Source organism: Nipponia nippon, unplaced genomic scaffold (assembly GCF_047370975.1).
Source record: "Nipponia nippon isolate SJK-2023a ecotype South Korea unplaced genomic scaffold, ASM4737097v1 scaffold_3, whole genome shotgun sequence".
In the NCBI taxonomy this organism is placed as follows: Eukaryota; Metazoa; Chordata; class Aves; order Pelecaniformes; family Threskiornithidae; genus Nipponia; species Nipponia nippon.
The window spans coordinates 615,086-640,767 of NW_028262347.1; the positions used below are offsets into that span (position 1 = coordinate 615,086).

A 25,682-nucleotide genomic window follows, 5' to 3' on the forward strand; every position below is an offset into this window, starting at 1 on the left:
AACTTAAAAGTGGGCCAAGAAGGCTGTTCTTGGGTGAGTTGGCCAAGAGGCACCATCATTTTCCTGAGTGGGGAAAAGCTAATGTAATTCAAGGGGTTAGCGGCAGGCTTCTGATTAATAAAATCATAAAAATCGTAATGAGTTAAGCAAATAAAGAAGTCTTCTGCATTGCTAAGTTGGAAATCCGTAGATCTCTGCTGGTGTGTGCACGCACTTATCCTGGTGTTCTTGATGCACTGGGATGGGTTTGGAAGAGCTCTCTGTGTGCAGCCTGTTCATTGTGTCCATAACGTGTGGCGTATTCAAAGAGGCAGCATTACAGAAGTCGGTAGGCACTGCAACAACCAGCACTGTGGTACCAAATTTGAAGTGCGTGGCAAAACGAATGGCATCTAGTTGCCCACTGAGGTGTCCAGGCTCCTGACGTGAGGCGGTTGAGAGCCTACGAAGGTGGGAGCAGAGGGCTGCGCTATGCCACTGCAGGAGGGAACATCCTAATTACTTCAGCCGCCCTGCAGCTGCCTTGCTGCAAACTGGTTCCTCCTCCCATGACCTGGCAGTCTGAGCCCTGGCCCCTTCCTGGGCTGATGGGCTGGTCCTTACCGGTGGGGAGGGTAAGAGGTTGGGGGTGCCGTGTCCCCCCCTTTTATCCAGTAGCTCAGTGGCTTTGATGGAGAATTTGGATGGTTTAGTAAACTCTTGGTAAAAAGCACAGTCTGCGACTCCTGTCGTATCTGTTGTGTTTGGTGGGAGTTGCCAGGGCTCGCTAAGGGTTTGGATGTGCTGGCAAGTCAGGGGAAGGAGCAGTAGCTGATGACACCGGAGCAGCTCGTGTGCTGTGCACACAGTCCAGGCTGAGATATCCTGAGCAGCGCTTCGGGAGTCTGGGGATGCTACTGACGACGCTGGAGAAACGCTGTAGGTGTCAGTCTCTGAAGATGTGACAATAGCTGAATAATTTTGAGGACCAGCGTTTCAGACTACAGTGTCAAAGTCTCCACTCATTCTCCTTGTGGTTCTTGCTCCAGGTGCCTGTACGATCTAAACGGTTTTCCCAAGGTAATTTTAGTGAAGGCAGAAGGTGGGTTGCGGAGTCAGAAGGTGTTTACCAGTTGTGCTGGAGTAACCAGATCTATCTCAATCTTTGTCATGGTGCTCTGTGGAGCTGCCTGGGCACCTGGGGGGGACCTTCTAGAAAGGGTCCTTCTAGACCTCTAGGTCTGCTCAGTGTCTGGCCATGTACAGGGAGGTGGTGATGTGAACGTTTGTTTATGAGGAACAGAACGTGTACCCCAAAACCAGTTGCATGCAGCAGATGCTGAATGCCGTGTGTAGGGCACTGGGTTTTGACTGAGACACGCTATAAGAGCTTAGCAACCCAAACGTTAAAGGTTCCATAGTCATAGGCTTTGCAAATGATTTCCTTCTTTACAAAGTAGCTCCTGCCTTCTGCATGGCATGGGTTCTTCCACCTCTAGGAGCTGCAAAGCTGCAGACCTTCTGGGATTGGAAGGTTCATGGTGCCTAAAGGAGGGAGGGACTGATTAATCATCTCCTGTCACTCCTGGGTAACGCTGACCAGGAGACACTGCTGAAGCGATTCTTCTTTTTCCAAAATTTTTGAAATAGCTTGTCTTGATCAGCAGCAGCTTGCGAGGATCCACCTGGACCTTTGCCTCCATCCCCCAGCGCGGTGTGGGGTTTGGTAATCCTCTGGTCGCTCCCTTCAGTTACTATCTACCGTAAGCTTGTCGTGCACCTTTAACAGAACCAGGCTTTCTCTCACCTTTGGGAAGAGCATCTGCCAGAGAGTGAGGTGCATGTTAATTCACGGTAGTTGCCTGTTCCTGCATTTACTAGGCTTATCAGACAGGTTGTCCAAATTCCTGAGGACTGTGATCTTGCAGGATAGGTGGGATTAGAGGCATAATTTTCAGAAATCCGTTATCCTCTTTGTCAACTGATAAAACTATATTTTGTCTTTTCAGTAGGACTCTCTAAGATCTGATGGAGCTACCCAGTGATATAAAACACTTTCAGCTGTCAGGATGGAGAGGCACAAATCCAGCTACCACTGGGGACGTTTCACTGGCTGGGATGCACACCGAGTGCTTTAAAGAGTGAATCAATATCTGTGATTATATAAAGGGAGACAAAACCTTTTAATTAATTGTCTCTCTCGGGTTTCCAGTTCCGCTCCGTCTTCTCCAGACGCGTTTGTAAGGCTGCAGCCACAGCCAGGTGGAAGCGTTTATACTTCAGGGGAGCTGGTTCAACATCCAGACTGATCACTGCAGTGGAGGAAGGTGCCTGCAGCACCTCTCCCAGCTGTTGCTTTGGCCAGCTCTCGTGGCCATTGTCAGTGTGTCCTTGGCGGCAGACGCTCACACCAGGTTTCGGAAGCATCTTGTAGGTCACGATTGCTGGTGCTGCTTGGTTGAATGCTCCTCTTCTGAGGATTTTCACGTTCGGTCGCTGGCCGCATGGCTGACGTCGTCCCGCGCTGCGTTTCCCTTGCGCGGTGCAGCACCGTGCTCCGTCCTCACTGCGCGGCGGCGGGAGGAGCAGCCCCGCCGAGCTCCCGGCGGATGCCGTGGTCTGACCGAGGGCTCCACGACTCCGGCTTTACATCATTGCTCAGGCCCCCGTGCTAATTAGCTGGAGCGCTGGTCTGGCGGCCGTCTGAGGAGGAGCAGGGAAGGGAAGTGACTCCCGTTCTCCCATTGCCTCCCTTTTCCCAAACAGCGTGAATCTGCCACTAATTGGCTCTCGTTAGCAGGTGACTGTGCTATTCTCATTTCGTTGTGCAGAGATGATCTGAGACGAGAAGTTTCTCAGCAGACTGAACAGCAAGGTAAATGAGCCGTGCTCTAGGAACAGAAAGGAATAACGTCATTTTGTGCAAGAGCAGTAGCAGTCAGCCCCAGAATATGAGCCCAGGCCTGCTTCGTTACCCGGCTCGGAGGGTGCGTGGGGGGAGAGGGTGGGGGTCCTGCTCTGCTTCTGTGGCTGGAGGGAGCCCAGCAGTGAGGCATAAAGCTCTCGGTGTCAGAAACCGCCTCCTGAATTTTGGACAGAACCTGTGTCTTTTGGTTGTTATGTCAGGTCTGACCCAGGTGATACCCTAGGCAGAGTATCTCTGAAGATTTCTGCCATTTCTGAATTCAAGATTGCTCCCAAAATATCTAATTGACAGCCAAGGGAAATTCCCATTGACCCCAAATATATGCTGGGGGGGGCACCCAGCTGGAAAACAGCTTTGCAGAAAAGGCCCTGGGGGTCCTGGCTGACACCAAGTTGAACACAGGCCAGCAACATGCCCTTGCCACACAGATGGTGAATGGCATCCGGGGCTGCGTTAGGCAAAGCATCTGCAGCAGGTTGAGGGGGGGGTGATCTTTCCCCTCTGCTCAGCACTGGTGAGGCCACACCTGGAGTGCTGGGTCCAGTGCTGGGCTCCCCAGGACAAGAGAGAGATGGGCATACTGGAGAGAGTCCAGTGAAGGGCCATAAAGATGATGAAAGGACTGGAGCATCTCTCCTATGAGGAAAGGCTGGGAGAGCTGGGGCTGTTGAGCCTGGAGAAAAGAAGACTCAGGGGGATCTCATCAATGTGTGTAAATACCTGCAGGGAGGGTGCCAAGAGAGGACGGAGCCAGGCTTTCAGTGGTGCCCAGTGACAGGACCAGAGGCTGTGGGCACAAACTGAAACACAGGAGGTTCCCTCTGAACATCAGGAAACGCTTTTTCTACTGTGAGATTGACTGAGCACTGGCGCAGGCTGCCCAGAGAGGCTGTGGAGTCTCCCTCCTTGGAGATGTTCAGAAATCATCTGGACGTGGTCCTGGGCAACTGGCTGTAGGTGTCCCTGCTTGAGCAGGGGGTTGGACGGGAGGTCCCTGCCAGCCTCAACCATTCTGTTCGATTCTGTGAATCTGGGAAAGTTTTAGAAGCGACGAAGCTGCTATTTTCTTGCTGGAGCTGAAACCGTTTCCATCAAACCCAGTCTATTTCTGTATCTGTCAGCCACGCTTGTAGTAACAATTTGAAACTCCAGAACAGCAATAGCATTTCTTCCGAAGAACGCATAGTAAGAGCCATAATCGAGAAGCAATGTTTGGTTGTCAGTCAAATTCTGTCAAAGGGTACCAGGTTATAAGGAGCTGGTGGACTTCATACTGCTGCTTGGGTGATGGCAAAATCTCTTACCTGAACACTGCGAGTGCACCTCACAAAGGAGATCACTACAGCTCCCGCCGCTGGACAAAGCTGGAAGACCCGTGGCAGGGCATGCGTTGTGTGCTTCTTCCCACCAAGCTTTGGGTACAGATGTCTCCAGGAGGGCTCCTACAGAGAAATCATCTCCAGGTACTCCGTGGGTGCAGAGTATGTGTCAGAGCACGTAAATGTTCTCAGGGTGAGAGGAGCAGCTTACAAATCCTTCCTTCCCTGGCTGAAGTGAAAGGCAACTCCAGCACCACAGACAACTCATTTAAAAAGCAAAAAAGAAAAAGCATGCTCTTGTGGTCGGCGCCTTGTGGACAAGAACAATTTAAGAGCCATACAGTTCCTAGGAAAGGCTAACTGGTCACCTGCAAAGCTGCCAAATACATTTCATTCCTGAAGGGTTCAGTTTATAGCACATTTTGAAAGAGTAGGAAGTTCCCCCATGCAAAAACTTTTCTGTATCCTAAGGCAACAAAAAATCTGATATGCAGCTCTCAAGGGGGAAAAAAAAATCAGGATCTGTAATAGATACTTCTGTGATAATGTGCAAAGCACCTGAGTATGTTCTCTGCCTCCCAGAGATATGGGGAAATGTGGCAAGACAAAGCCTGAGTGATTCCGACAGCTCCGGCACAGCCTCGTTGGCTTGAATCTGCCACATCCCTGGCCCTACCTTCACGGCCGGCGCTGTGGCAGCAAACGCTGCAGTGCCCATGGATCATCGGCTGTGCTCTCCGAAAACCGGCGTGCCTGCACCTCGGCTGCAGGGGCTCCGCCAGGACGGTGGGGGGCAGGAATTGCCCAAAGAAGGGAGGAGGAGGAGGGTTGTTTAAACCTAAAATGAGAATCCTTCAGCCAGAACTCACCTGACACAGAGTGATTTTCTTCTGATCAGCCCCTTGAGAGCACGTGAAAATTAAAGCAACCGTCCTGGGTATTTGGGACTGCCTGATGTGTTTGAAGTAATTGTGGGGACTATTACGGTCCGTTAATTCACTTGCGGTGATTTGAACCTGCCACCAGGCCGTGGAAGGGAAGTCTGTCTTCCCTCAGAAGTGACTGTGGCTTGTTGAGGTGATCATTGTAAGTGTCCGCTCTCGTGAGGAAGCTCTTCTGTACCGGGACCCAACACTGTTTCTGATGGAGGCACCCTGTCAGATGCTCAGGTCTCCATCACCATCTCCAGGCACTATTGAGTCTGGATGCTTCCGGGGGCTAAAATGTCTGTAAGAAGCATGAGACATGGAGTCACACATCAAATCCATCTCAAATAGTTGTTTTCAACAGGCAGAGCAAGCGTGAGACCTCAGAAATTTTATACAAAGGCACGCTACCAGCTTTTCATACTGATGCACAGGCTTCCAACAGTGTTTCTTGAGCGCTCGTTTATCTGCAGGAGAACCAAACCTGGGCGCCTGGCCGGCGAGCAGCCCCTCCGCAGGACCTGACCTGAGGAACGCCGCGTGCAGGCTGCTCAGCTCCTCCTGGCTCCAGGCGGGGCACCCAAAGAAATCTGATTTCAGCTCGCCGGCTTCCAGAGCAGGTTGCTGGTTGAAGAGGCAGCAGGTGACATCAGGAGGACGAGCCCTCCATCTGCTATTGAGGCTCATTCAAACCAGACGTGTCCCTCTTGCCGGCACGCTTTAGTTGAACGACACCTACTGCTGGGCTAATGTACCCAACGTCGTTCTCCAGTTGCTGTGGTGAAACCTGATGTCCAGTTCGAACGGACGAGTTTCAGGTGAAGGGCCACCGCCATAAAGAGAAAAGCCCTGTGATGACCAAGGGCAGGATCTCCGTGCAGAAAAAGGAAGGGCTGCTGCTCTTTCGCAGTGACTGCGTTTTCCTTGAGCTGCCCCCGGTTCGCACCCCCGTGGGGAGCAGCCTCTGGCGCCCGGGCATCTCGGCCACGGCATCCTGCGTGTCTCGGGGGAGGAGGATGTGGGCGTCGCGCGCGGCGAAATCACGATTATACACTGGGGACATTAAGAAGCTCCTTAGCTACTTAATACACGCTGCCGCGGTAGTGTTTGTTTTATTCATAATATACAAGGCGTCCTGGCTGCTGTTCAGAAATAAGTTATGGATCCAGCAGCGATTAGCTACAGCTTACCTAGGCGGTACACAGGATGAAACCCGCTCCTGCAGGCCTCAAGGTGCCTTATGGCGCAGGGTGATAAAGTAGGTGAAGAAACACAGTGTCAGTTCATGTGGAAAGACGCCAAGGGATCCTCTGCTCTTGACTGACGGAAAACATAAAACCCATTCCAGGTAGTTTCTCTCACATTTTCCGGTTGGGAATATAGGTAGCAATGTTCCCAGAGCAGAGCCTGAACCTGGAGCAGCTGCACGACTGACACAGGTCTCTATCAAGCAGGCATTAACATGAAATATGATTAAACTAATTAACATCCTTTAATTGAAATTGAGCCTGCCAAAAGAACCCAAACAACAATGGTGGTATTCTTTGAAATTATTACAAAACTCGTTGTAAATGTACCTCTGATATGTAATAGATGTAGGCTTCTGAGACATTTTGACTTAATAACTCCTTAACGATTAAAAAATGAGTGTGCTACAAAATCAATATGGCAGATACGAACTGGATTGCAAGCCACATAATTAATGCTGCCCCAGTGCAACTGCTAAAGAGGAGCCATGGAGACTTCATGGCATCACAGGATGGTTTGGGTTGGGAGGGACCTTAAAGATCGTCTGGTTCCAGCCCCGTGCCGTGGGCAGGGACGCCTTCCGCTAGGCCGGGTTGCTCAGAGCCCCGTCCAACCTTGACACTCCCAGGGACGGGGCAAGAAAGAGAATTTGGGCTGTTGTTTTGATCTTCATGTCACTTGTGCAAGGACCGGCTCTTGGTCCAGCAGCTGTATTTTCCAAAATCACATGAAAGACGATGCAAGGTTGTTGCTGAGAAAACGCATGGGTGATGGTGCATAGAACTGCCGCAGTCCTGCTGGAGGGTGCCAGGGTGTGGGATCAGCAGCGGAGCTGCGGGTTCCTTGGTAGCTGGGGTAGCTGCACGTCGGCAGCAGAGTTGTTTGAGAACAGCATCGGGAACACTGCAAGGGGACGGTAGACTTGTAGTCAGTAGCTTGCGGAAGCGAAATGGCTGGAGCGGGATCCTGCTTGCTGACACGAAGGTCTGCGTGGGCACCCCTTGCAGCCAGCAGGGCTGGAGGGGGCTCACGGCCCCAGCGCTGCAGCGATCCCACCGTGCGCCAGCAGCCTGGCCGCCCCGCGCGCCTGCCCCCACCAGCGCGCCCAGCCCGAAGCGCAAGTGCCCGGCCCCGGGGGCTGAGCGTCCCCAGGCTGGCGCGAGCACGCAGCAGCGTGCAGAGCTGCAGTGTCGGCGAGGCGCGCTGCACTGAGCAGATATTTCTGTGAGCTCCCTGCAATACCTACATATTCTGCATGCTTCTCGTGACTGTTTCTAAAAACATGAAGGGGCCTTTTAGAGATCTGAGCTGGTCTTTAATATCTCTGCATTGACTAAAAATGATACTGGAGTGACATTTAGAAGTATTATAAGGAAAGGGTAGCTATTTATTTCTTATTAAGTGTTTTTTCCCTTGAGGGACTATAACTTAGCGCAGTACTGAAGCAGCAGGCTCCTGAGCTGAGGCTGGCGGGTTACCGGGCGCACATCCCCGGTGTGACAGTGCCTTCTACTGAAGCCTTGTGCCTGCGGATGGGAAGTCGGACGAGAGGGTTTGGGCAGCCTGCTGATGCCAAGAAGCTGTGCCTCTTGTGCCGGCCTGTGTGTTTCAGTGTTGGGTCGCCGTTCCCGGCTTTCTGCTGGTTTCCGTGCGGCGGGCGTCCGCCAGCAGAACTGCTCCGTGACGGCGGTGGTGCACCCGGGGGAAGCTCGGACTGTTCCAGGCTGACGGACGCCGTCCTTTCTCCGGGCTGCATCCCGCTCTCCGAGGAGCGGTGTACCCGTTTGGGTTACGGCCATTTCTGGGGGTGCGCGTACGGGACAGCTTTTCCTGCCGCAGCGTGTGTTCCCCTCCGCTTGCACCATCACCAGGCAGCGCCTCCGGCAGCAGGAGGGTCTGCGGAGGAGCCCCCCCTCCCGCTGCACCGCCGTGCCCCTGCCCCTCCCGAGGGCCCGGGGGGCAGCGGGAGGGTGGCTGGGGGCAGCCCCGCAGGGGCTGTGGATGCACGGCCCCACAGAGCTGGGGACGTGGGGGCTGCGGGTGCGGATGTATGCACCCAACAGGGGCTGCGAGTGCAGATGGGGGGGCTGCGAGCAGGGCGCTGCAGGGGCAGCAAGAGGGGCCGGCCCGCTGGCGCGGCGGCGGCCGGGGCGCTGGCGGAGAGGCCGCGGGCAGCCCCGAGCCCCCGCCCTGTGCTGGGGGGCTGCGGTGCGCGGCGGCGGCCGGCGGGGGGCAGGGGGGACCCCCCGGCACCGGCCCCTGCAGGAGGCACCGCTGTCACCGCCCGGGCGCTGCCCCCCGCCCCGGCAGCGGGCGCTGGGCACCCCGACACATCCCCCCGCCCGCGAACCGCTGCAACGCCGCACGGCCTCGCCGCGCATCGCCCCCCAACCTCTCCCCCGCCCCCCGGACACCGCTCCCCCGGGACCCCCCAACCCGCCGCCGGCGCTGCCCCCGCCCGCCCCCGGAGCCGCCCCCGGCACGGCTCCCCCCCCCCGCCCGGCGCCGGCCCCCGCTCCCCCGGCCCGGGGCAGCGCGGCGGCGGCGGCCGCCAGGGGGCGGCTCGGTGCGCGGCCCCGGCCCCGGCCCCGGCCCCGCGGCGGCGGCGGCGGCGGCGGCGGCGGCGGCGCGGCGCGGCGGGGGCGGCGGCCGGGGGCGGGAGGCGGCGGGGCCGGCGCCGTCCCCGCCCGCAGGGGGAGGAGCCGCCGGCGGCGGCACCTGCCCCGGGCCATGGTGAGCGCGGCGGCGGCGCGGCGCCGGAGGGAGCGGAGCGCCGCGCGGGGCGGGCGGCGCCGCGCCATGGAGCCGGCGGCGGGCGGCGGCCCCCCAGCCGCAGCCGGTGCCCGCGCCCGGGCGGCGCCGCGGCGGCCGGGGCTGCGCTGAGCCCCGCCGGCCCCGCCATGGCGCAGCCCGCGGGCCGCGGCGGGCCGAGCCGCGAGCTGCCGGGCATCAGCACCGTAACCTACGTCTTCGTTTACAGCCCCGGCGGCCCGGCGGGGCCCCCCGGGCCCGGCCCCGGCGCCGAGCCCGCGCCGCACGCCGCGCCCGCCCCGCTGCGCGGGCCCAAGCGGAAGCTGTACAGCGCCGTGCCCGGCCGCAAGTTCATCGTGGTGAAGAGCTACGCGCCGCAGGGCGAGGGCGAGATCCAGCTCAACCGGGGCGAAGCCGTCAAGGGTGAGTGCGGGCGGGCGGCGGCGGGCGGGGCCGGGGCCGGGGCGCGGGGTCGGGCGGGTGGGGGGCCGGGGATGGCGCCCACCGGGCGCGGGCTGCGGCCCGGGGGTCCCGCTCCGGCCCGGGGGTCCCGCTCTGGCCGGGGGCTGGGGGCCAGCAGCAGTGGTTGCCCTGTCCGTGGCCGTGCGGTCCCGAGCTGGCCGGGGGCTGCGGAGCCCTGGCCCAGCTGTGGGGCAGTGGAGCTGTGGGGACCCTGCTGGCTCCAGCCCTGGGTCCCTCGGGCAGGCCCTGGGGTGCTGGGCAGGCCCTGGGGCTGCGCAGTCAGGCCCCAGATGTGGGGCCGCGGCTCCTCAGCGTGGCTCTGGGGCTCTGGTCCTGCAGCCGGGCCCTGGGTCGTCAGTCCCGCCCTGCGACCCAGAGCTGTGGGTGCCATGCTCTGCTGGGACCCCCGGAGAAGTGTGTGGGGGGGTCTCTCTGAACCCTCTTCTCCCCAGCCCGGGGTTGACTGCATGCCCTGAGAGCCGCTCCTGCCTCGTGCCGTGGGCCGTCTGCAGGGCTCCCAGTTGCCAGCCCACCTCTTGCTGGGTGCCGGTGGCGCGGGCTGAGAGCGGCGAGGGGGAGGTGGGCAAGGAAGCGCTTCCTAAACAAAACTCCCAAGCATGCACGCTGAGGAGCCACGGCGGTGCAGAGCTCACGGGGAGGTGAGAGGCTTAGAGGGATAATGGCATTGGCCATTATGTTGGGCAGACTTCTTGAAAGGCGTGTAAACCCTGCGGTAGGTCCTAAGTCAGCTTCCAGCAGCCAGGGATAAGAAAAGGCTTCCTCTGCAAGCGGGCTAATTCCATGGTTTTTCACTGAAAGTTTAAGGATCTTCATTTCATCTTCCTGCCTCCACTTTTTTTGCTGATGCCTCTTACAGCACGGGCTGGAGCAGTTGCTAATGTGACTAGTTGCATTAGCTGTAATGTGGATCGGAGCTCGGGAGTGGGAGACAGGGCTTGCTGTTCCATGCTCTGAATTGCTGCTTGAAAAGCACATCGGACCTCCGAGTCCTGTGCTGTGGGTGCCGAAAGCCTCCCCTTGGAGGTGGCAGCCCGAGCAGACTTGCTCTTGCCCCCGCTGACGCATTTTTGTCCCCTGAGTGGAGGAGGAGACAGACACGAAGTGCCTGTGGCTCGGCTGAAGTGCCAGATGGTGAGGCTTCTGCAGCGGGGTGGCTGGAGCTAGCGGCCGTTTGGCGTGCGGAGCTACACGTTGTGTGGTCGCGGGTAAAGGTGTTTGCTTCCAGGAGGCTGGAAGGAATCAACAGATGGACAGGGCTTTTGGGTCAGAAGTGCTTTTCCCATCCCTTGTCTTCACCCGCTTACCCGGTGTTTTCTGTCACTCCCTTCTGCATCTCCTCGTGCATTTGCATTAAGTAGGTGGCCCTGATGCCATTCCTTAGTAATTGCAACAGAATCCTTAATTCACGTATTCACCTGTAATTGTTTGCATATCTTCTTCACGTGATCTCCGGAGGAAAGCAAGTTGTGGGAAGCACCACGGGGAGGAAGAGCGGACTCTGATGGGCAATGGCTCCTCGGAGCTGGAGGCACTCTCAGCTGGCTCTCTTAATGTGTGGCTGAGAAGGCTTAATAAGAGTTAAAAGAGAATCACTTCAGTGACTCGCTTATGAAGGATCTCCAGGCAGCGTAGATGGGCAGCGCTCAGTTATTTACTGCCTTGGAGATGCTGATTAATTTTCGCGAGGATAGGAATATTGACAGTTATTGGACAGGGCGCCCTGGCGTTGCAGACAGGTAGAGTGATGGGGGTAAATGGGACCCAGCCGTCTGAGCGGAACTGCTGCGGCTGGTGCTTTGTCATGTTTGGTGGACTCGTCACTCCTTTTGGAAACGGGGGGATCTTCAGTTGGTGGGAAGAACTCTCTCGCACCTGGCTTGTGGGAAATAGAAGTTGGTATAAGTGAAGGTCCCTGACTGAGGTGGTGCTGGGCTTCTGCTTCGAGCTAACAGGGGAGCCAGGGTGTCCGTAAACGGGCAGCAGCGGTGAGAGGCGTTGGCAGAATGCGGTTTGAGAGGGTGCCTTGCCATGGGCAGCTGGGAGGACTTCAGATCAGGGTCCTGAAAAGGATGTACCAGCCGAGTGGGGACTAACTAAGCTGCTCAGAAACCAGCGTTGGGGTGTTGGGGGTGGAGGGTCCTGGAGGGAGAAGGTGGCAGTTGGAGGAAGTGTTGAAGTGTGGTGGGTATGAGCAGAAGAGCTGTTTGGGGAGGGGTGGGAGCAGATGTGGGGAGTGTTGTCAGAGAATTGCTGGAGGCAGTTGCCTGATGAGATTACCTGCGTTTGGGGAGATGTGCAAGGGTGAGAGCCCTGCATGGAGGGAGCTCTCCGAGAGTGTGATGCTGGGGGAGAAGCGTGTCCGAAGATGCACGCCTGAGTGAAGAGCTGTCTACAGGCACGAGCGTGCTGTGGGAAGGGATCTCCACGGGGAGGGCAGCGCTGAGCAGGCGGAGGCTGGGGACGGGAGATCGTTGGCGTGGAAGCTGCGATAGGGCCAGTGTCTCATCTTAAGATGTGTTAGTGAGGGGACTTGACAGCCATCCCTTCGATGCGATGATGCTCATTGATTTCAGATGGCTGGGGCTGCAAGCAGTTACTGTCAGAGAGGAGAATGGCAAAACATGCAAGGGTTTGCATATGGCCCTGTTTGAAGCGGGACTGTGTTGTGAAGCAAATGCTGCTTGTTGGTGTGATGTCTTGAGAGAAAGCTGAGGATCCTTGAACGTTCACCCAGGCTTACATTTGGAGGTTGCGTTCCTTGTTGAACGCTGGGCTCCTGTGAAGGTTCTGCTGAATGCTGATGTTAAGCATGGGTCTTACGTACTGGATTTGGTGGAGCGAGAGGTGCGCTGAACCTTGTGTTGTGTGACAGGTTTCCTCGAGGTGTTTCAGTAGGAGTTGGTTTGGTTTCAAGAGCACGGTGAAAGTTAGGGTGTCTGACTTGACTGTGTACTGTAACTGTCCCGGTAGCTGTTGGATGACAAAGGGCAATAATCAATACAGTTATTGCATTCGTAAGATAGCTAAAGAATTCAAGCAGAGGAGAGCCTGTCCTTGATCTGCTTGCTACTGATAATGAGAAATGAAATGAGATGTGAGTGCCCCAAGCAAGGGGAGAACCAGTAGTCACCAGCACTGAAATCACAAGGTCACGGGGAGAAATGGTTCAGAGACAAGGCACAACGAGGACTGAATCTCCAGCCTTCCAACTAGGGAGAAATTAGGAACGCTATGAACATGCTGGCTTTGGAGTCTCATTTCTTTGCACTTTGTGATTAGGAGGAGTTATTCTCAAGCAACTGTTACCATGTGCATCCGACAGTAGGTTTCCCTCTCTAGCGTGGTTCCTTATTGACATTCCCTACTGCAGTATCTAAGCTAACCCTCTGTGAAATAAATGGCAAACTGAATTTCTGTTGGCTGTGGTTATGGTTTTCTTGAATTATTATTGTAGCAGTTCTCGGTTGTGCTGGAGGTTGTTTAGATAGAGGGGATGATTTTACTTGTGAATAAAGTTGTTATTGCACAGATAGGTTTTGTTGGTGGAAGGTTTTGCAGTTTCTGTTTGATGCTCAGCCAGCTAGTTTCCTCTGCACTTTCTTTATCCATCCAGAAACATTTAAGAGAGGCTGCTCACGCACAGTTCACTCTGGGCTGTAGGATCCCCACTGTGCCGCAGGAAGGCAGCTGTTCTGGCGGTTAGATGCAGCAGGTTAGAGACGGAGCCATTAATAACCTGGAAGGTTAAGCCAAAGCTTTAAACTTCCCCTTCAAACTATCTGTGCCCACGGTGATCTAGAGCAAAGGGGTGACACACAGCTGCCTCCTCCCCAGACTGCTGCTCCTGCGTTATTCCCGGTGTTGGAAGAACAGAGATGGAGGAGTCTCGTGGTCAGTGAGTCGAGACCTTGGCCCTGCACGGCTTTACGATCACCTGTGAACTGATCACGTTCCACGTTTAAAACCACTGACGCTTTCCTCCTGGTATTCTGGTGGGGAGGCTGCTCTAGAACCTTCCAGACTTCAGGCTTCATCTCTTCTGACTTCTGAAATAAGTGCTCATGGCTGGTTTAATCGTTTTTTGGTGTGTCTTTAGACACAACAGACTGCTGTGATCTGGCTGTGAGACATCAAAGGCACTGTGACCAGGTTCTTGTTTGGAAAAAATAGATTGATTTTTCCTTTCCTAACAAATGAAATGACTTGGTCAGGAGTACTACCTGCTAGCCTTATGGTAGTGATCCACCGAGCAGGGATCCCAGGGCTCACTGGCTCTGATGAGGGTTGGGTGAGTGAGAGCAGTATCCCACCTGATGCTGTAGAGCGTCTCCTGGTGCTCGTTGTCTCCATGGTCTCTTCAGCTCGAGCCACCCTGTCCTGTGGGCGCCGACTCCAGAGCATCCTCTGCAGCACCAGACAAAGCTGGGAGTCGTCGAGAGCCCGTTGTCCTCTGAGCTCGTGCTGCTTCACTCTCTCCGTTCTCTTGTAGCCCTCGGATGCTGACCGTTCTTGCTTTCCATCTGAGGAGCTCTTTAACTCTCCTGGGGACTGAAATGCAGTAAAAATACTGTCTTTGACCCCAACATCGTGAGTTTACCAAGAACTGGACTGTGAGAGTGGATGAATGCTGTTCCAGTTCTCTGCAGCCCTAAGTTCCTCGGAAATAATTAGGCACAAGTGTGGATTCTACCAGGCCTTTGGAGAACGGGAGTTGTTATCGCTCATCATGTGCTGGAGGGTTGATGGCAGACAGCAGCGCAGAGCTGTCCCCATCCACTGTTGTACGTTCCCGTGCCTGTCCTGTGCCATGGCTTTACCAAAGGTGCTCTGCCGTGAGCGTGGCAGTCTTGGACGCGCGCCCTGGAGTGACCTGAAGGATACCTTGTTTGGGAACCAAGCACAAGGCACCCTAGGTGGGTGGCTGAGGTTGTTAGGTGTTGTGGGAGCCTGGGAGCTATGCTTCTGGGCTGTTTGTCTGGCAGTCAGTGTTTGGAAGTTAAAAGATTTTTCAGGAATAACAAGAGCTTCTGGAGATGTGGATAAATTATTTCCTCTTGTTGTTGGAAACTTTGAAAAATGAGTCATGGAAGAGGAAGAAGAGAAGAATTGCTCATGGAAGACAAAAGATAATGAACTGAATAAAACTGAAATATCTTAGGGACGTGAAAATGTGTTTGGGAGAATTGGTTTTGCTGCTTATGACGTGTGCAAGTGCACGGCCAAGCCTGTGGTGGCCAGGTGACAGGGTACAATCCTGTTCCCTTTCAGGTCGGTGGGACATACAAGTAAGGCTTTTCCACCGTAGGCTTGTGTAATTTCTCTCCTAAATTTAAGCAAGGTCGTGTCCCTGCATGGTGATTAGTCTCTGATTAGCTAATGCCGGGGGCTCCTGGAAAGGGTATGGTAGTGCACTGACCCGCAGAAGTGGCCCTTGAGAGAGCCCAGTGGTCCTTGTCTGGCTCCTGCCCCCACACAGGAAGATCCATGGTCCCTACTTTTAGACTGTTCTCCTGAGGCAGGTGCCCATAAGCAATTGTTGTTTCTCTTCCCTTCTGATAGTTTCATACTCACTTTCAGGCCACTTAAACATTTTTCAACCAAATTTGTCCCATGTACGGTGGTTTCAAGGCCAAGTTGCTCGAGCCATGGCAGCTGAGGGTGGGGAAAGCAGCCAGTTGATGGCTCAGCAAGCCCGGTGGTCCTGGCCGCCGAGCCTGTGCAAGCTCCACGACAGCCATGACGTGATCTGCCGTGTTCTGGCCAAGCAGGAGGAAGGGGCTGGCTGGGAATGTTGCGGTGGGAGGAGGTGGTGGGGCTGTGTGGGGAGCAGGCAGTGTTGTGCTAGGGAGGGAGTGCGGCTGTGTGTGCGCAGGGAGCCGTGGACATGGGGGCGATGGGGTTTGTAGGACATGGGCTTCCCAGCTGTGGCTCAGCGGTGGGCTGCAGAGTCAGTGGACTTCGTTCTATCTTGCAGAGTGTATCTCTGGCCGTTCTTGTGTTCTGTATAAATATCTGACCTCTTTCTGATGCCTGCTGTGCTCTTTATGGCAGTTGTGTCATAAGACAGCTAATTATGCCTGATGTAGAAACGTATCTCATCTTGCTGGTTTATAAATTTGTTACTCTTCAGTTTGTGTTCTCTTGTTCAGATGCTCTGTGGAAGTTTTGGTTTTTTGAAATCCCACTCACCATTTTATATGCCTGTTTCGTATCTGCTTAAATACATGTTGCTTTGCCATTAATGTGCCCCATTCTTTAAATCTTCTCCTGCAATTAATTTTCTTATACCTCTGATTAACCCTTCTGCTCTTTAACCCAGTTTGGCTTCTATTACAAATAAATAGGTCTTTGTGATTGCAGTCTTGGGTGGTGTCCAGGTGGATCTTGCATCGCTTTGGATTAGTGATTTAAGATAAAGAGAACATAGAATTTATATGTCCTATTTTACTTTTTTGAAGCAAATAACTTTACGAAGTTTAGGAATATTAAGCTTAAGCTGTGAACCTCTTTCCTCTCCGTTTGCGTATTTATTCACTTGTTAAATGTCTATAACAGCCCAGGTAAGTCTCAAATAAAGGCGACTGTCCTTTATTTGGTGTTTCTTCAGGGGTGTTGCAACTTGGATTGCAGTTTATACAGTTGTTCCAAGACTATCCTATGACTGTACCCTCCCATTTATTGAGGAGGGGGCTGATGAGCTGGGTTACGTTGGGGAGTCACGGCATCGCGCTCCCTGGTGCTCGCCGTCACGGAGCCACGTAGCGCCAGCAGCTCCAGGGACTGCGTTGGGTTTCTCCAGGATTGCGTAGGAGGCCAGTTCTTGGTAGCTAGTGTTGAGGTGGGCCCTGGCACCTGAAATGTCACTTGCTGGTCGTTTGGTTGTTGGAACAGACCTGGACCACAGGGAGCAACGTGCTTTTTGGAGGGAAGTGCTATTTAGTAGGCAGACTCTTCCATTCAGAGCTGGCTGCAGGTTTGTGGTGATTTTGATTTATATCCACCACAGCAGCATAACCTAAAAAGAAAGGAAGAGACCAGAAGCCTGGGTAGGAGTGCAAGGGTTTCAGCTCTGAGGACCCTGCCTTCCTGATGAATGCAGGTAATCGGAAGCCTGCTGGATATGTGCATCCACCTGGACAGCCCCTAGCACCAGGGATATGTCTGGATGTTGGGGCTCTGAGCGTTTGCAAGAAACGGCCATCAGATCCCATGAGTCCATGAGGTCCGTTAGGACGCTGGGGAGGAGAGGAAAGAAGCTTGTTAGTCTTGCAAGCTTTCTGGAATGCTGTTTATGGTCTACTATCAATCAAGGATGAAGAAGGTCGGGTGGGATCTGATGAGCACAGTGCAATGGGAAGAAGTGTCAAAATCTACTTCAGTGCATAGAAGAGATGGAGATTCCCTGAGGACACACAGAACAAGTAATCCCTCTATGATTATTAAAGCTGCCACCAGTTGGCATTATAAACTCTATTTTTAGTATTCCTAAACTATGGCTAGAAAAATTGGTCTGGCCTAAAATTTTCTCACTCTGATTAAAGTTTAATTTTTGCCACAGATCAGACTGTGCACGTTCAGGCTGCTTAGTGTCATCTGAAGGGATAACACACTCGCTTGCCGAGGGGAGTGCTCCTGTGCCTTGTGCTCGTGCCCCGTGGCTCGAGAGCACTGAACTGACCTGGGACAGGCAACCCCAGCCCCTTCCCTGAACAAAGCAGATAACGTGCACACGCAAATATAGATAAACCGCATCCTGGCATCGGGGGTGAATCTCCAGAGTTGTTGTATTTGAAGACAGGGTTGGCCCCCAACACCTCTATCACTGCTGCGGGCTCTTCGGGTGGTTGGTTGGCTCAGGCTCCACTGGCTGTATGTGGCGTGTAGAAGGCCGTCTCTTGGCACGTGCTTAAGCTGAGTGGTTTTTATGATCGCTGGCAACAAAAGTTAACAAAACCCCCTTGATTCTGTGTTTCCCTTTCTAGCTTTGTTTCCGTGAATGAATTTATTACAGAGTGTCTCTGTGTCTACTTCAGGGCTGGGAGGGACTCGGAATTACTGGTGAAGCTTCTCCTTCATACCGGGGTCAGGAAACTCTCCCTCTGTTCCTTCTTGTTTTGTCTGCTGGGAAGGTCATTTTGAAAGAGATGGGAAGAAGCCAAGATGCGGCTAGTTGCTGTAGCCTGGTATGAGAATTATACAACCTCTTGGGACTGCTGTCTGTCATAAGTCCTGCTTTCTGCTGTGCTAAATTTCTTTACTTGAGGTTAGGACAGGATTTTTCCACTGAGATCTTATGTGTTGCAGGTCAATAGCATGGTTTCTGGATTGTTGGAGCTACTAAACTGAAAACATCCTGCTAAGGCCAAATAACCCTTCCAGAAATCAAGGTGTCATTGACAAGAAATGCTCTGCTTAAGAATTTGGAGAAAAAAAAAAAAATCACAAAACGTAGGGAGGATTTAGAGACTATGTCAGGCAGAACAGAGTCAGGATCTCGGTTTCTCTGCCGCACCTAGGAAGGACAAAACTGGCCTGAACTGTTGTGGTCCACTTGCCTCCAACTTTGTTTTCCATTCAGGTACACAAGTGAAGAGATTTTGCTCGCTTACGATAAAACAAATATCAAACTTTTTTGTGCTTTCTTTTTTCTTCAGCCTAAATTCCTCTGCTAGGGAATATTAGTCTTCAATACTTACGGGAACTTTCATCAGATGTCAGCTTTTTTAGTACCAGCTTTCTACGGAGATGCTCATTATACGTGTAACGCCATACTGGTGAGATAATTAGGTGCTGGAAGAACCACTGTATAAGATAACAGAGTTTGTATTAATGGCTATCGTGCAGGTATGCAGCCTGTTCTGTTGTGCCCGTTTCCCATGCAGGACTCAGCTCTGCTGCCTATGAGTATTCACACTGAAGCTTTAAAGTGTTTGAAAGCCTTTAGGTCAAGATGACTATTTTCTGCGATGTTCTGTATTTTTCATTCTTTCTTTGCCTGCGTGTTCTTAATGGAATTTCTTCTCTCCTTTTCTTAAGAGAAGGGTAATAAGCATTTCCTATGTCAACAACTTTGTGTTTGCGTGTTCGGCAATGAGTAACATTGCCCCAGTGTCTTTCTGAAATACACCAAAATGAGATTCTTTAGTATGTGGATCAAATACCAGTTGAAAGTCATATAGGTACCCAGTGTGAGGTCAGATTATTGTGTATTGCCATAAAAATGATAGCATTTGTACTTGGCGTCTGCGACGATAATGTTGAGAATTCTTATCAGCTTGTCATTGTAGGAGAGGAAACCTTGTTGACAAGTCAAAAGAACAAGATACCATCAAAACTCTTACTTCCATAGTAGAAATCCTCTGTCTCCTGCTTTCTTCTCGTCAGGTACCCAGTATCTATGGCTGCGTCCTGAGCCCAGCTGCACAGCGGGGAAACAGAAGGTTCCCAGCAGACTTTATTGGGGTGGTTGTGCTTGGCTTGTGTGCATCGCTTCAGTACCTTGACCCAAGTACAGAGAAAACATGTGCTTGAGATTGACTAGCACAGAAATTGTCCTTTCTTTTCAGTCTTATTTCCAACAGGTGGTTGGTGAATGGAGTCAAATCCAGTTGGCGGCCGGTCATGAGTGGTGTTCCCCACGGCTCAGTGTTGGGGCCAGTTCTGTTCAATATCTTTATAGATGATCTGGATGAGGGGATTGAGTACACCCTCAGTCAGTTTGCAGGGGACACCAAGCTGGGTGGAAGTGTCGATCTGCTGGAGGGCAGAAGGCCCTGCAGAGGGCCCTGGCCAGGCTGGAGCGATGGGTCAGGGCCAACTGGGTGAGATTCAACAAGGCTCAGTGCTGGGTCCTGCACTTGGGGCACAACAGCCCCAGGCACCGCTGCAGGCGTGGGGAGGAGCGGCTGGGAGCTGCCTGCTGGGAAAGGACCTGGGGGTGCTGGTTGACAGCTGCCTGAACATGAGCCAGCAGTGTGCCCAGGTGGCCAAGAGGGCCAATGGCATCCTGGCCTGTATCAGGAACAGTGTGGCCAGCAGGAGCAGGGAGGTGATGGTGCCCCTGTGCTGGGCACTGGTGAGGCCGCCCCTCGAATGCTGTGCTCAGCGCTGGGCCCCTCACCCCAAGGCGGCCATGGAGGGGCTGGAGCGTGGCCAGAGCAGGGCAGCGAGGCTGGGGCAGGGGCTGGAGCCCAAGGCTGGGGAGGAGCGGCTGGGGGAGCTGGGGGTGCTGAGCCTGGAGAAGAGGAGGCTGAGGGGGGACCTTATCGCTCTCTACAACTGCCTGAAAGGAGGCTGTAGTGAGGTGGGGGTCAGCCTCTTCTCCCCAGTAACGAGTGATAGGATGAGAGGGAACGGCCTCAAGCTGCGCCAGGGGAAGTTTAGGTTGGATATTAGGAAAAATTTCTTCACCGAAAGGGTGGTCAAGCATTGGAACAGGCTGCCCAGGGCAGTGGTTGAGTCTCCATCCCTGGAGGGATTTAAAGGACGGATAGATACGGTGCTTGGGGACATGGTATAGATGGACTTGGCAGTGATAGGTTAACGGTTGGACTCGATGATCTTAAGGGTCTTTTCCAACCTTAACAATTCTATGATTCTATGAATGCCTCTGTTTCTTTCTTGCATCTTGCTTTTGGATGGACTTTTTCCTTTGAAGAAAGGAAAGAAGAACCCCTCTTTTAATTTTTTTTTTTTTTTTTTTTTTTTTTTTTCCCAACCTATGATCCAATTTGTTCTTCATCCACTGGATGCTCTTCTAGCACTGCAGTGCTTACAGATGCAAGTTCTTGGGGAAAAATGTAAAATCAATCATCTTAATTTAACATTGAGAGTGTTTTTCAGAAGATGTGTTTGGGGAGGGCGGATTTATGCTCCTGAACTCTTTCTGAAGGTTTTTCTCCATTTCTTATACTTTGCCTATATCTGAATTCTATAGCAGAGAGAAGTTTGTCTGTAAATTGTGCACTGCTAAACAGTGTGTTTGAAAGCATAAAGAGTTTAAAAAGTATCCTCATGAGTGACTGCTGAACCAAGTCCTTGCCAAAATAATAGCCAAGGTTATTCCCTCCTCAGGTTTCTTCTAGCAAGGTAGAATTCTCCTTAACGCGATGACATTTTCTGCTTGTTGACACAGGAAGAGCAGGACAAATACAAATGTCTCATCTCGTCTACCACATGCTCTTCTACTTCCCACATCTGTCAGATGTGCTTTCAGGACAATCGGGTACTGACAGCTAGCATTGCCTCTCTGTCTTAAATCAAATTACAGCAAGGTTTGTTTTAGCTGCTGAATGCGTTCAGTCGAATTCCTGGCAGATGCTGTTGGGTGCTACCAAGCCATCTTCTTACGAGCACAGCCCATCCCATTCCCGGACCACGGCTGATCAATTAAACAGCTCTTCCTTCATTCCCTTCAGTTCAGTCCTGTCGTCAGCCCGTACCAGCTGTGGACCTGACGCCGGCTCCAGCTGTGTTAACCAAGCTGCATGCCCCTGGTAATCCCTGTCCTGCTGCCGCTCCGTACCAGAGTAGGCCTGCTCGTTTCTGCTATAACTTGCTTGTGGCTGCGCCTTTTTTTTTATTTTAAACATTGAATAGCTTGACATCTGTATTAGGTTATAACAGAAAATTTGCCTGTTAATCTCAGAATTTGATTTATTTATAGATGTGTGCGTGTCTCTGTTTCTCCCTCTAATTTCACATAATCCCACAGTCCCTTTCTGACATCCCATAATAAGTTTCACACAGTCCTACAAGCCCCCTGCATACCCCAAAACGTTCCTGCTTGCCACGTTTCCCCGTTCTTGTTGGTGACGGGGCCCGGGTCGCCCCCGCCAGCGCTGTGCCTGCCCGGTGGCCGCGCTGCCCGTCAGCGCAGACCCACGGCGGTTTGGTCCTCGCTGCTGTCTCCAGCGCGACCTGCTGTGAATGCTTGTGTGTCTGCGTTTGATGTGTGGCTTCCTCTGGTATTTGTGATGTCGGTTACACTTCAGCAGTTCTTAACCAGACACCGTACTGAATCGGGCGCTTTCCCGTTCCACATACCCTCGCAGCGAAAGCTGGCTGTCTTGGATGGATGGGTAGTCTCCAGGATCTCTCTTTGCACAGCAGTTTTTCACTATGAAGTGATTATTTTTTTCCTTCCTAGCTCTGGAAGTTTTTCTTGTGAAATTTCTTGTCCGTTGCACTTGAGCTATTTCTGTAAAGGGCAGAAAGTCTGATATTTCTCCCCCCCCCCCCCCCCCCGTCAGCTTTATGTAGGGTTTCTCTGGCTGATCTGGCGGCCTTAGAAAGGAGAGGCTTAGGTGGAAGGTGCGTTCTCCTGAAGTCTGGGGTCTTTAAAAGCTCCTTCTGAGGCAGTCATGGCTTCCTCAGGGCAAAGGCACCTCTGACCGAGCGTGTCCTTAGGGGCAGGAGGCAGCGAGCACAAACTAAAGCAATTGGGGTGGCTGTTGCTGGAGAGCCCCCGCCGAGGCCCTTGGCTGCAGCGGCCCTCGTGCAGACTCACTGGGGGGTTAGGGTCACCCCGTTACTGGCAGAGCTGCCATCGTGTTGGAAGACCAGCGTGAGCCTCCTCCCTGGTCCAGAGGGAAGTTTAAAGGCTGTCGGAGAGGAGAGGGGGTGGTGCACCTGTCTGTGTGTGGCTGGCTGATGTACACAGCTACACCTGAGGTAGTTGTCTAGACTCCTGTAGTCAGTGGTAAGAAATAGCTCTTCCACAGTGCAATTTATCTCATCCCAAGTTAGACATTTAAAATAAGTCTGATGAATCACGCTCTGAAATAGCCTATTTCTCTGTTGACTAGCTCAGATATAGATAGCCTTTTAGCTGTTTCTTTCATCTGACTTGGCCATTAGCAGTGGCTCTTGCAAGCCATAGCGAGGGTTTGTTTGACTTTAGCATCTACTTTCTGTCCAGAAAGTGTGCTCTGCTGTTGTCTTTAACATCCTGCTATGGAAGTTAATGAAAAGGGCAGTCATCAATCTGACACTGCTCACCTATCCCAAGTGGGCATTAACCGAAGTTATGGGTCTTCTCTTGGAACTGGCAAAACGTTCCCTAATGAATCATCATGCCTTCCCGGCGTTAAGGCTGCTTTTCATGTCGCCGAAGCATCGCTTTGCAAAGGGAGCGAGAGACGGATGTTCGTGGCTGCCTCGGCGTACACGGCTTCATTTAAATAGTGAATTCGTATCTTTAATCTTTTAAGGGTGAAGTTAATTAATGACTGAACAAACCTACCGGTGGGTGTCTTTTGCTTAAAGATCAGATGTGTTTCTATTCAAGGCTTTCCAACACAAGAGAGGTGAGACTGGCACTTTAGCAGTTTGCTCCCAAGGTGGAACTCTGTTGTTTGACTGTCTGGGACTCTGCTGGCACAGAGGCTTGCTAGATAATCTGAATCTTCAGCTTTGGGAAGAAGCATGCCAGCAGAAATCTCTGTGCCTGACAGTAACAGCTTGCTTCGAATCCAGCCACATGTTTGTGGATTAAATATGGACCTTGGGTCTAACACCTGTAAGACGCAGCAGGGGCTGCCTCTCTTGGGCTCTCCGAACGATGCGTCGCAGTCTCTTAAAACGAGAGGCGTTGCTGTCACGCCGGCTGGGAATAGCTGGTGGGCACGAGGGGTCATCCTTGGTGTGTTCGTTTCTTGTCTTGATTAAGAATTAGTAGTGATCCACGTGCTCTGCTCCTTGTTTAAAGCTTGCTGTCAAATCATAGCTGGGTATTACCATTTTCCTTTGATCCCCTGCTGCCTGTCAGAAGCAGCGTTTCCTTCTCAGCGGGCTCATGATTGATATAGTGGAGTGAAATGTTGGGACAGTTGTTAATATAGTCTGCCTACAGACTGGGCAAGAGATGCTGCTGCCTCCGTGTGCCCGAGTGCCAGCACGTCGGTTGCTAACTCATGGGGAGCCTTCGGGGAGGAAGGCTGGAGTCTCAACTGAGTCTTGGGAAGAGCTCAGCTCTGATGTAATGTAAAAGCTAAGCCCAGGATGCAGAGCTTGAATCCCATCCGTGGGAGGCACGGAGGGATGTCCCAGCAGATTTTTAGGAGGTTGACGAGGAGAAGCTATGTTATCTATTTCTGAAATAGAAGTAATGATAAGAATGATTTTCTGTAATTTCTGTGCATTATCTCTAAATACTGTTTGGTTAACTTTTAATTGTGAGAATAACTGCGGTTTCTTAGGAGCGCAAGGGTTCCAGTTCAAGGCAGTTGCTTTAGGCTGCTGTAGCCGGTAACTGGAGAGATGCCCTGGGCTCCGTACGAGTTCCTACGCCCAAAGGAGGAGGGGGACCCGCTCCACTGAAGTGCGGGGGATCGTCGGGGGCCGAGTGTGCGCCAGGAAGAGGCCTCGTCGGAGCCGCTTTTGGCCAGCGTACCGCGGATCTGTGGGGGGAGGCTTTAGCTTGGCATGGATCCACGAGGCACGCACCTAGTCAGATAAAGATTTTATGTGGCTTGCGGCTGTCAGCCCAGTGTCTGGCCCTGTTCCGATCTGCCCAGGGTTACTTCTTCAGTGCAGAAGCTGCTGGGTGAGGCTGGGGGCTGGCAGAGCTCGGACCGGCTGTAGCTGGCCGCCTGGCCTCACCCAGAGCGCTGCTGGCCTTTCGCTCGATGAGCGTTTCCTTTGCACTTCTGCTCGTCTCTGTTCTGTGGCCCTGACACCTAGATCTGCTGCTGGGTTTGGTGGCTTGTTTAGCTAAAACTTTCGATCATCATCATTTTTGAACCCAGGGATTTCTAGTTAATTGGCTGTCTGTAGTGAGCATCAGCACGGGCAGTACTGAGTGTTGAATGTCCGCTTACCAACAGCGTGGTCCTTTGAGACTTCTGTTTGTTAGATCCCACAATCCATTTTTTCCTTTATGGCTTGGCTAGATAGGGTAACCAAAAGAGCCGATCCATGCAGCCCTTTGTAACAGACCGGTTTACCCGCTTAAAGCAGTGGTGGCCTCTGACTTGGAACTAAAATAGTTCCTTTGGTTTAGTTCAGTTCACTCCCAAAGGTATAATTATGATAAAAGAAATTATATTCACTTTAATTCCGCATAAGAGCATCCACTTATAAATACGATCTATTGTGACTAATGCATTTCTGTTCAGATCCCTGATATAAATTATCTGATCTTTTGGCACATCAGAGCCTCGACATTGTAATAGGCTCTTTAATGGTGACAGGTAAAGGGGATGCACCTGGTGGTGTAACCTTGCTGCTCTGTACAAAGTGGTAAGGACGCACACGCATCTCCCACCCCAGCTGCTATTTACAAACTTTTGGACACACAAATAGTAATGTAGTAGCAAACTTACTGTAGTTTTAAAAAATAAACAAACCTCCCCCTCGTTCTTTTAATTATTTCTACATTTCCTGGCACTTACTTCTTACTGCATGTATAATCCTTCGTTTGGTCCCTGGGCATTGCTTTTCTCTGTCCGCTGGGACAAAGTTTCTTTGTACTCTGCCTTCCTCACTGAGATTTCTGTAGGCTATAAATTGGTTATTAGTCAGACTTACGGGCATTCCTACAAATGCACGTGAACAAGATAGGACCTGTGTTCTCCTTGGTCACGGAACGCTCTCTGGGTTTTGGGGCGGTTTTGGTAATCGCTGGCTAGACCGTCCTAGGCGTGCAAGAGAGGCTTGCCTCTTGCCTTGGCTGCAGGCAAAGCTGGTAACGTGGCAGAGGTGCGTCTTCCTGCCAGACGTATCGGCAAACAAATCTGAGGCTAAAATGTGTTTTGTGGATGACCTCTAAACATGACCTGCTGGAATTTGGGGATGCCATTTTAGCAATACATAGTCTGTCTTTCCTTGGAAACTACTTAAATTAGTAATACATTCAAGTCAAATGCATTTAGGTGTGCACTGAGCTGGCAGCTGCCCCTCTTTACCTTCCAGAATTAGAAAATGCTTCATTAATTCAAGTCAGCGTCTTCTGTATGCCTCAGCTTGACCTTAGTGGTGTCCCAGTTTTTGACTATGGGGGCACACAGACCTGTTATTAGAGGGAAGACTCAGGTGTGAGCTTGCCAGGCT

At 52.6% G+C, this 25,682-nt stretch overlaps 1 protein-coding gene across 8 annotated transcripts in view; it reads left to right on the plus strand.

Moving 5' to 3' along the window:
• SHANK3 (SH3 and multiple ankyrin repeat domains 3) overlaps positions 1-25,682 on the plus strand; it is a 375,879-nt gene that overhangs the window by 172,804 nt on the left and 177,393 nt on the right. For all 8 annotated transcript variants that reach the window (XM_087764022.1, XM_087764023.1, XM_087764025.1 and 5 more), the window contains exon 13: positions 9,379-9,572. In XM_087764022.1, the coding sequence (XP_087620148.1) occupies positions 9,379-9,572 (194 nt within the window). The remainder of the gene's footprint in view (positions 1-9,378; positions 9,573-25,682) is intronic.